At 32.5% G+C, this 12,448-nt stretch overlaps 1 protein-coding gene across 1 annotated transcript in view; it reads left to right on the top strand.

The window, feature by feature from the left end:
• The window catches only part of heca (hdc homolog, cell cycle regulator), a 285,257-nt gene that overhangs the window by 96,101 nt on the left and 176,708 nt on the right, over window positions 1-12,448 (top strand). Inside the window, exon 4 of the mRNA XM_076396217.1 lies at window positions 2,639-2,735. Coding sequence (XP_076252332.1) covers window positions 2,639-2,735 — 97 coding nt within the window. The remainder of the gene's footprint in view (window positions 1-2,638; window positions 2,736-12,448) is intronic.

Raw genomic sequence — 12,448 nt, 5'->3', positions numbered from 1 at the left:
TAATCAGTGTATCACTCTTGAAGGGAATTATGTTGATTAAAAAACTAATTTTGCCTAAAAATGTGTTTTACTATGGTAGGCCGGGAACTTTTCAATTGACTTGTCAATTGAACTATTATGGAAACTTTTAGAGCAGATAGTAAATTAAATTAAATTTCCATCTCCAACATCGTTGAAGTCATTGGTGGATATTTTGATACAAGAATGGGACGTTACTTTGGAAACTATTCAGGCATATACGAGTAGTGACTAACACCTTATTAGTTATTAAATATTATGTATATGTCAGGTCTTCATATATTTTCGTGATCTCCTGTATGTAAGAGTTTAATAAATCTCAATTTTAAAATCGAGCCCGCACATTTTACATTATTCAATAAATAACTTGTGATCAACACTTAATATTATCGAGAATAACTATTTGAATTCGCAATAGTCGCAACAGTTCTTCCTAATTCTAGCATTATGTGTAACCACAGTTGTGTACCACATTTGATGCATGATTTGATTATGTATTATAGTTATATCTAATACTTCATAATTATTTCCTGACTACTTCTCAACAATTCCAACTATAATTATTGTATAGCGAACGTGCTTATGCAATGCTTAAATGGATGTATGCATTCTACTCTTGTTAGTACGCGTACCATTTGCTATTTGCAATTTCGAATGCATTAACCCAATAACTGTCGATTTCTCAACGCTACGTTTGTCCTGTTGGCGAAATAAATTAAACATCAGTCAAATATACGAACATTGACGGCAATTTATCAAGTTGTCATCGACCGTACTGTTTTCTGCCCTGCTTGCTAGATTATACAGAGTATCGGTCATTAGATGCTAGTGTAAATCATTTCGAATCGCCTGTTAAATATATATGTCATAGATCCTCATTTACCTATTTAACTTAGTATTAATTTTAGTTGTTTGGAACCTAGTTTTAATTTTTTAACTAAAAATATTATGAAAATAGTATTCTAATGTATATATGTAACAGGTCAATTGAAAAGTCCCCGGCCTACCATAGTAAATCACATTTTTTTGCAAAGTTTTCTTATTCAACATAATTCCTTTCAAGTGTGATACACTGATTATAGCAACCCTCCAACTTTTCGATACCATTTTTGTAGTACGATTTGTCTTCTGCTTCAAAATAGGCCTCAGTTTCGGTGAATATCAGTCGATATCATTAGTGTCTGCTGTTTAATTCACTTTCAATTTAATTCACATCATCACATCATTCAGAATAACGCAAACACAACGTTTTCGTAACTAGTGGCGTATCTGTCGCCGTGACTTAGTATATCCCTCCTATAATAAGAACCAAGGTCTGGTCAGCTTATTGTTGTAGTCAAATTATTTGATCATCGATCTGTGCAGTCGTTTGTCAGTTTGCCTTTGATTTTCTCAAATTTCCATGCTCTCTAGAATGGTTTCCCAAGTTCCTATAGTCAACAGCTGAGGAAGTAAGCTACTTCAATCCGTCTTTGGTTGTCGTATACCCTGAACTGTAAACGTTTGTCCTTATACTAGCAAGATATGTTAGTTCACAGCAACTTCAGTCCGCCTTTGATGGCATTGTTGGCATTGAGGGACCATCTTGTGCAATGGAAAATTGGCAGGAGGCTGTGCAGATATAGAGCAAATAAAACACTTTTAATTAAAATGTGTTCCTAATATTCATATAATGTTTGTATTAGCGCGTTTTTTTTTACATAATGAGCTGAGATAATTTACTAATACAATGGTTATATTTTTACTACTACAATCATGGCTCATTTTATCAATATTTTGACTCAACACTATATATATTTATGTAACTCCTTTTCATGTATATTACATACATACTTCTGGTTGGTGTTTTACATAAGTTGAGTCAATATTTTTGGTATCATTGCTTTGAAGCGAATTTCAAACTTGAGGTACTATTTTAATATTTTGAAATGATAGCACAATTAATAAAGCCAATATTGTTTTATAATTTAATAAGTATGAAACAATATTTATATACTTCAACCATTGGTTGTTATTTTAAACCAGATGTTATTAGAGTAAAATCGAAGACCTGTTAACATATAGCAATTTTTTTGTCTTACAGTGTACATTCAGCGCTTATACTAATAAATATATGTAGCCATCAAGTTTGTATCATAGGACATAAATTTGTATTAGAACTCATGCTGTCTGATTCATAGTTGGAGTTATCGTAGGATAATATCATTGTGTGTGTGAATTTGACTTATCGTCCCATTATACCAAAGACTATGAACAAAAGTGGCTTATTCGTAAAGAACAATAAATTACCCGTTATCGGTTAGTTCTGCTTCACGGCGCTATTTTTTTAATATTATCAACACATGTCTCTTATCACCCACATATAATTGCTACTTACCACTACGGCTATAAATAATTGTTTTGTTTATACCAAGTTAAAAGTAGAAACGGTAACAGACTTAGTTGAAAATACCATAAATATTCGATACATTATCTTCGGTCGATTTAAAAAAATGAAATTTTTTTGTTTCAATAGCATATCGTTAGTAGTTAATTATAAGTCACAATATTACAATTTCGCCAATTAATTTATTAATCTAACATTTCAGAGAATCAATTATATTAGTTTTATTTGTTTTAGGGTTACTGGAGGTGCCAATGGAATTTTCACACGTCGATTGGACTTCAGTTCATTCAACGCCCTTCCAAAGAACAAATTGAATTCCTATCAAATTAAGGTGAGTGAATTATTTCTTTTTTCGTTTTTCGTCTGAATCGCCTTTAAAATAAACTCCGAGGTTGTCGGAGGAATTCGTTTCTCAACGTTTGTGCCAGTTTTTGGCTTACATATTGTTCTGTCTGTTTTTTTTTGTTCATGTTTTTCAATATTTATTAAATTTCGTATTATCATTAGGTAATAATTGTAATAAATTAATCAGGGTTTTCACTAATTATCATCGTAATTAATGAATGTATTCTGTTTATTATTAAGATCTATAGTATTGGAAGAATAGCAACATATATAACGGTAGAAAAGCAGTGAACAATAATCAAGTGATGGAAATCATTTATAATATTTTTATAGAACTTAATGAAATATTGTTATTAAAGCATTCTTTAATTACACATACCTACCATGATTTTTTACTCTTGATACTTGAAATTAACTGTAATTAAAGGAAAACAATGATCTAATTGCAATATTTACCCACTCATTCAATACGTGTATTTTCAAGATGTATTCGAACTGTAGTTCTTGGCATTAAAATAATCTAGCTCTATCTTTCAAATTAGCTGTTTTGGTGCAGTCTTTTCTTTATCCATATCAGTTCAGTTTGAGTAAATTGTGCGTTAAAGACAAAATATTGCTCTAGAGAACAAGAAAGAAAATAAAATCACCCATCACTTGAGAGAGTTAAGAGCAAAACATATATAATTTTGCCTATAGACTTTTAGATATGTTGAATGCTAGAAGCTATTACATTATATTTAAAATTGGGATTAAAATTAAGATATTGTTTCTGATATTTTCACTCACCGAGCATAACCTAATATGGCAATTTGAGGATGAGGAAATTTGAAATATGAAAATAAATAAACTTCTTGTGGTGAAGAAATGATGAATAATGAAATAATATTTTTGCTCACTGTGTATATACACATTTGATACATACTGTTCCAAACAACTGCAGTACATTTTCAGTATTTTGCTAAAATCAAAATCACAGAAAATCCTGCTTGCTGAAAATGTTCTTGTCATGGTTAGCATTATACATTTGATTGATATTTTTTAATTTTGCAAGAAGTGAATGGATTCAGTGGTATGTGACAGCAGTTTTGTTAAATATGTTTGAATCAAAAAGATAAGATTATTTGATTAAAATATATACTATAATAATATCCAGAACAATTGTAGAGAAGTAATATATGAAACTTTTTTGAAAGTAATAGGCCGATATTTTTTTCATATCGATCGACTTCATAAGTATCGATCGTATATCGTAGTATCGAGTATTGAAATTTTGGTTTGGAATTCCACTCAAGTGACCATCTAGTCAATTTTGCGTGAAAATATAGGACTGTGGCGAGAAAAAATTCGGTACGTGCAGTTGTTTTTGAGATTCCTTCACAAATTATTGTGACCAGCATTTTGGCAATTATAAAACAATTCGGCACGAGTATAATATGGATTATATTTTACGGCGGTAATGAGTATTTATTTTATATAATTTAAGACATGAAAGTATTTTTGAGGAATCGAAATAAGATCGTAGACTTAAATAGCTCGATAATAGCATCACTGTTTCCCAAAGTTATGTACATTAGTGTGCCTCGGTAGTATAAACAACCGGTCTACCGAATACCAATGAGTTAGGTCATGGGTAACCGAAAGCCCAAGAGCGAAATCCGAAGCGGACCGGCCACGACCAAAAGTTACCAAATCGGATGGTAAGTCACGATCGGGTCTCGCATGAAATTAACTTATCGTTTCGAAATGGAAAAAAAACATAAAACAACAACAGCAACAATCGAACCAGCGAACTAACGACAACGGAGAGGGACCAATGCCGAATTTGGAAGCAGTGTTGAATCTTGACGGGCGAGGCTTAATAATATATACGATAAGTTTTTCTGGGGAAAAACCAGTCTGGTGCACTGTACTCGGACTGGGAGTTTTGCTGCTTTTCGGAACCAGACATTTAAATTTAATTATCAGAATGATATATTCCGTCTGGAAAATCGTTGTTTGCCTGTTATATATAAATCTGAGTGTTACCGAACGTAGCGTTATCTACTTTTTACGGTTTAACTTATTTAATTCGACGTAAAACATGTATTAATTACAATTAGTTTATTTAAATTTCATTCATACCCTAGTCCATTCATCAGAATTAAACCTCATTTTTATCTTGAATTTGTTTTAAACATGGGTAAAATATTCAATTTTTACCATATAATTTTATATTACTTGATGTTTCAATATTGATCTATTTGTATATGTTTGGTTGTGGGCTTATTGTTCAAAATTTTGCAATTGGTCTAAAATAGCATACTATTTTCCTTTAGTGGCTGTAATTTTAGTGCATTAACTTCAGAAATATATCACATATTTTATAGTGAAAAAAGTTGTAAATATTTTTTTCGAAGACGTAGTACTGAGCACTTACTAGCACTCTGTGGGTACTATGTGGGTATTCATTCTTTAATTTATAACAGTAGATAGTAATGTCATTCAAACCTTGGAAACCGTAGATTATTCTAATGGAAGTCATCCTCATTATCGCAAATTTCAATAAATGAAAATATGAATTGTTAGATCATCTACCTTAATCGACACTTTTTGCTCCTTGTAGAAACTCTTCTTCTTCTTTTAACTTCTTCTTTTCTTCTCGAAACTTATTTTAGAAACCTATGGTGTTGCTACTCCATTATCCTATTTGTTGGTTTTTGCGATTTTGATAACGAAGATAACGAATTGCAAGACCTACTAAGCGCAAACCCAACTTTCAAGGAACTTTCAGATAGTTTATCATTTAATGCACCAACTATTTTAAAACTTTTACATGCTGTAGAAAATGTATTAAAGAGCGGAAATCACTCATTCGTTCCGAAATTGCGTTCCAATCCGTTTCAACATCGCGGTGTCACTGCTAGCCAGACAATAAAAAACATAAATTTCGTGTGACATATTATGACTGACTAACGTTAAAAAGTTGATCTACTAATCAATTCCAACCATAGAAAGTCATGGGTTTTTCAGTAGAGCCGCCTAAATCGACATTGAAGCGGAATATTTATTACTTCCAAGTCTTGTCACTGATTTGGTGGGATCAGCTAAGTGTAGAGCATTGAATGAAACCGTTTCTGTAGAAGTTTGACTGCGTCAACTGAACTAACTGAAGGACGTATTGTTGCAAAAAAACACTAGTACTAGCAAGTGACAGACGTAATATCATGCCTTCGCATGACAACGCTCTACAAGAGTTCTTATGGACACACTGTTGTAGCTCGATGGTACATTCTGCCGCACTAGACCTAGTGTCTTCTGATTATTACTTCAGATCGGTGTAGCAAGGCGTAGATGACACATGATTTCACGTGGAAATGCCGAGGAAGTATATTGATGGTTAGATGATTGGTTTTACTAAAATTTCTCAATAAAAGCCCTTTTAAAGTGAAATATTTATCACAATGCATTTAAACACTAACAGACTATACAATAAAATCGAAAAGGTAACAAATAATTAGTAACCTTGGAAACACATACATTGGAATTCTCGGTCACTATCGAATTATATAGAAATTCGGGGCCATTTTAGCCTCAAACAATTAATAGACGATAAAATTTGTTGAACTATCTCTTGCTTGAATAAGCTTTGTAAATCTTGTATGAAATAAAATATATGTAAATAAAATGAATGATTACATAAATTAATGTTATTCAGGAAGGATGGAATGGTGGCTGGTAACCTCGTCGACAGAAAAACAACAACGGCGTTGTCGCGTTTAATGTCCCCGAATCTCGTTATTTCTGACGAATTTTAAGTGCAATAAATGCAGCGGGATTCCGTTTTTAGGATGCAATTTAATTTTAATTGCATAAAACGATGCAAAACGTCCGAAAATGTGTACACTCGCCAAACGGCGTTCGCTAAATTGACCAGCGCGACCGAGCCCGAGCAGACTCCGCTACAAAAACAATGCGGTAATCAGACTGCCGAGACATTAAAACTGTCATTTGTCACAATTATGAAACCCATTCAGATGTCGCGATGTGTAAGAAAACAGGGACGAAATGACGACGCAGAGGCAAGATTATGAGGTAGAGACACTTCGCCATCTAGTAAATGGTTGGGCGTTTTTTCTTGTCATTTAATGTCTTTTACGTCGTGGTAAATGCTCTATTTTTATGGCTAAATTATTTGCAGCTGTCAAATATCGCAGCATTGTTCAAGAAATATACTTTTATGGCCAATTTTGAAGAGTATTGTGTCTGTACACACAATATTATTTTTACCTACGCTTTGTTATAAACTTTTACGCCTTTTTTTGTAAATACAGATTAAATTCATTTTTATTACTAGCACATGGGCTGACAACTCCCTGTCTTAACCAAGAAAACTCTGTTTTTTTGTTCAAAATTGGCTTTATTCATTAACTCGATTTTCATCAAGAGCCACACACATTCATTCTAGCACCGCTCTAACATTTCAATACCACTTTTGTAGAACGATTTATCTTTGGTCTCCAGATAGGTCTTATATCAAAATAGTTTTGATTCCGGAGTGAAGTGATGGATCCATGTTTTATCCATTGTCACATATCGACGCAAGTATCCCGGTTTGTTATGTTTAAGCATGAGCAAACACTACTCAGAATCATCAACACGTTCTTGTTTTTCGTCAGCAGTGACAAAACTTACTTCTTATAACACCAATCCATTGCTGTGCTTGAACGGTATTTTTTCCCACCATGAAGCAGTGTACAATTAAAACACGAAGTTGTTTTTGGAACAATATTTTGTTATTTTCAAAACAATGGATGTTTTGAAAGCAACAAAAATTGTTTCAGTCTTATGAGTAGAATATCAAAAAATGTTAACAACATTTGAATGTTAGTACTAACTGAAAAAGTGGTGAATGCAATGGAATTAGCGCCATCTGTGTTAGGGTCTTTTCAGCCCCTTGTTACTTCAATTATTTGCCCAGTGAGCAATAGATATTCCTTATGATTGTTATTACTAAAATGATATGTATGTATGTACAAATCACTTTATTATATGATCTCCTATGAATTTTATTCTAAACTAGCGACCCGCCCCGGCTTCGCACGGGTGCAATGCTGATACTAAATTAAATACACTGCGGAAAAAATATGAACGTTGTATATAAAAACATAGCGGCCCGCTCCGACTTCGCACGGGCATAAAATATATATGCCTATGTCACTCAATGAAAACATGATTAAAATCGATCCAGTATTTTTGGTTCATTCATTACTGCCCTTGGCCTGCACGCATTAAATTTGTAGTAAAACAATTCCTCTTCCCCTATACTTACTATGAAGATTTCCTGCTATCTTTGGAATATCTAAATTCATACAATTTTTATTACATTACACATTTTTAAACGCAAATTTTAAATTTGTAATATCTCCGAAAATATTTGTTTAATTTACATGCTATAAGGAACCTTATTGATCTATATTAATTGCACACTGTATTTAAGGTACTTAATTCTATAAGGATTAATGCCGTATTGCTTAAAATAGCTTCGTAAATAAGCCATTTTCTCAGGTAAAAAGTAAACAATAAAAATGGTTAATGTGGGTTATCCCTAAAAGATAAACATATACCATCGCGGACTTTTTTGTAGACCTTTTTATGGTGTACAATACTGTAGTACATTAATTTGATCTAACTCGTAGGGTTAGGCAGCGTTTTTGCTAATTGCTAAATAAGCCTAAAAAAAAAAAGTTAATTTACGACATCACGTTAGAAACCTCTAAGATTAGCAATGTTGCCTTAGCATATTATGCATGTATTATACATATAAACCTTCCTCTTGAATCACTCTATCTATTGAAAAAAACCGCATCAAAATCCGTTGCGTAGTTTTAAAGATTTAAGCGCACATAGGGATATAGGGACAGAAAAGGCGACTTTGTTTTATACTATGTAGTGATCTATATATATGTCCTCTATTCCCACATTTTATTGCCCTCTCGCGCATTTAGCTGATGACAAGTATATTGCGGTAACTAACTCTTTAAATTAGACTCGTTATGAGTTCTGTAATCCCAAACCAAACTAAATTTATGCATATGAAGAAAAGCAGCCGCTATATCAAAATAAACATGGCAAATTAATCTTATTACATAACAGTATCCATCCGTGTGTAACAGTGTGTGAAAAGGTTAAAACTTATCTTGAAATGCTAAAATGGGGACATACTTCCCTACCCTCCGTAATCTCCAGATATTGCTCTTTCAGATTAGCATTTTTTCCGCCCAACAGCGCAAGGTCTAACTGAACAGCAGTTTTCTTCTTCTGAAAAATTTACGAAATTAGATCGATTGGGATTTAAATTTACAAATTAACAGCGCTTTTCCACAATTTAATAATAATCACAATCGAAATCATACCCATAAAACACCAAAAGAAACGGATATTTGAAACCACTGGCGTAATGTTACAAGAACAAAATTAATTACACTTCTGATTTAGGCTTTGAAATAAATCAGTGTGGCTCGTACACATTTAACCATATTTACGTTACATGTCGTGAACATTTTCCTTCGCCTTATTTTACTGATGGCGTTCCATCAAGTTTCGCGTTCTTTGCAACTAGCCACGTCCAGGCTCAGCCGTCAGAGGTGATTTAGTTTATTTCAACGTGTGGGTCGCTGTCTATAAAGACCAGTCAAGCTAAATTGCTGGAATCGAAGTGAACGGGCGAAAAACAGGCTTTTAGAGCGTTTTCGCGCAACTTACAGCCACTCTAGCCGCTTGTCTAAGGCAATGGAGATCCCGTGTAGTTGGCTAAGCTAAGATTATGGGGGGGATATCGAGGTTATGGTCTCGAGCGCTGTTGTCGGTCTCGAAAGAATCGTTTGGGATTTGCGCCTCACTATCTTGTTGCTATTAATTTAGGGAAATAAAATATATTTTTGGTAATTCTCATTGAAACGTACTAATATAAGGGTGTTTTGAGTAGGAAGACAAGTTACGGAATAAATGCTTCGAGATAAATGTAGCAAAGTACAAAGTAGCAAATTATATACTATAAAAGTTGGTGTGGTTTAGTTCTCTTCTACCTTCTGACATCGGTAGTCTCAATACAGCTCTAGTAGTTCTTCGTTGGTTATGTAAAGATGAGTAATTAATCGAAGTATATTGTTTTGACAGTTTTAATGAATCACCCTATTTCCATCCCTTAAACCCGAATAGGATTTTTAATTGACTAATAAACGAATCTCTTTGATCTTAAGTCAATCTGGAAGTATATTTCGACTAACCAGTATAGTTCTTTGTTTTTGAGTCTGATCTGCTGTGCTTTATATGATTCGATCCTTTGAAAACATACCTTGGAGTTTCGCTCTGTAGCTTTAGATCTCACTGTCATGGCTTTTATGCCTAATAAATGCTACATATAAAATCTAATTTTCTATTGTTAAAATTATGCGACTTGTCAAATTTTATATCGATCAAATGACAGCCATAGGAGTAGAAATAAAATAAATATAGAACCAAAATTAATTGGAGTAAGGAATAATTGATGAAATTTCTTTAACATTGCAGGTATTATACAGTTATTACATAAGTACAAAATAGAAATACTACAAATTCTAGGTTGATAGGACAAAATTGTTTTATGGTTGCTTATATTAAAGTTTAAATGTTATACCATCTCAATACCGGGGTTAATTTGTAAATAATTATGAATAAATATTTAAATGAATTGTTAGTATATACATTTGTATCAATTTTTAACAAACAAATTTGACTGACTTTAGACGAACTTATTTTATTACAAGGTAAATTGCAAGTATCACATTCTCTCAAGAATCTATTATGTATTATATTTTTGTTTATTAATTAATGGAGTTAATGAAATATAAATCATTACTTATGATATAAATTATATATTTTGATTATTCATTTTATTGCTTATAAATATATCAAAAACTAAATAAATATACGAGAGTGAAAAACGTTTAGTGGTACAGTATTAAAACTAAAGTTGATCTTGAGAACATAGTATTTGAAAGGTATTGAGTAAGATGTAGTCAGGATATCCAGTTTTTAATCTAGTTTTATTAATTGCTTCAAGTTTCTTATATAATTTATTTGTATCAAATATAGAATCAAAATACGAGTGTGATTAGTATTTATGAATATTAAGATTATTAACACGATATTAAGATTATTAAGATTTATTAAGCTAATTCTTTACCAATAGGTAATTGGTGGGATATTCGTCACTCTTAATTTTACAAGAATGCTTAATTCGTACTTTCGTATCTTGACTGCATGTGGATTAATTGTTGATCGTTATTTAATTAAATTTAACATCATGTTAGACAAGAAGCAAAACACATTAGAACCAAAATAAAACAACTATACTGGTTAGTCGGAAGATACTCAACTTGATCTAATTATAATACAATCATAGAGCCAATTTGGACCTATGCGGTGCAAATATGGGGTCGCACTAAAAATTCAAATCAACTAGTCATACAACGCTGTCAAAACAATCCTACGAATCCTACTATGCCTATCGCTACGTAACCAACGAAGAACTGCACGATGACCTGGAAATCAAATGAATTTGCGAAGTTATCCAAGATTTCGCCGTGAAACACGAAAGAAGATGACTAAATCATACTAACGTGGAATCAATACATCTGCTGGACAGCGCGCAGGATGTTAGACTATTGAAACGAACCAAACCATACGAACTACGTACAAATGAAAAGCATATCTAATAATGAAAAAAATTTAATTAAACGTTCGTCTTAATTTCTCCCGAAGAAATATATAGAATTTGTCTTTAGAGTCGTATTGTAGAAATAACCTTTATTTAGACTTACTTTTTAAAATTGTAATGTAATTTTAAACTCCCATATCGTGGATAAAATGAATTGGTTCTGTTTATATTAACTATTATTAAATATTGTTTGATAATTAAATTAATTAATACATTTCTTGCGTTTTATGGCATGACGTTGATTTTTGTATTTACTCTTTTTGATTTTAATTACGTTTAATGTTATTTGAATTTATTTATTTATTACTTCCAAACAACTAGTTGATTATTAAATACGAAGCCGTCGATTTATTGGTGTTTATTCTAGCTGATTCGTGTGTTCAATAGAAGGAAAAATAAAATAATAGCGAACATGTACTGGTCGAAACCCGGTTTAGCGTGAAACGTGGCAACCCCGAAACTGTTCGGTTTCATTCTGAAACAGTCGTTGCATTGGCAACGATAACTCTTTATCCGGCGTCTAACGGTAAGCCATCGAGCTAAGAACATAACTCTACTGACGTCTGGTCCAGCCATATATGATGCAGAAATAGACGTAATGAGAACGGTCAAACAGCTCGGCTGAAACAGTTACCGATATAACGCCACGAACAGATTGCTAAGTAAATTAACTCGGAAGATTGTCTTCCTACACCATTTACAGTTTCAATGAAACCGCCTTTCTGCTTACGATGCGAGCGTAAGATGCAGCAGTATTTCTATTACCTACTTTTAATCATCAACGTGGAAGTAAAATGGTTTTTGTTCGTCTTAAGAGAAGTTGGAGAGAATTGTTTTAAATTATCTGATTTAAGTTTTTCTTCTTGATTCACACCTTCTCTTAATATGTTGTCTGTTCTATTCTGTTTGTCTTAGGTTTCTATTCTGAATCCCTGTATAAATATTAGGAATTAAATTTTAAA

Source organism: Rhynchophorus ferrugineus, unplaced genomic scaffold (assembly GCF_030347505.1).
Source record: "Rhynchophorus ferrugineus isolate W39M unplaced genomic scaffold, kcgeb_rfMv2 rfM2, whole genome shotgun sequence".
Taxonomy (NCBI): domain Eukaryota; kingdom Metazoa; phylum Arthropoda; class Insecta; order Coleoptera; family Curculionidae; genus Rhynchophorus; species Rhynchophorus ferrugineus.
Note: the sequence above shows the minus strand (reverse complement) of the source record. Positions and strands in the feature narration are given on the sequence as shown.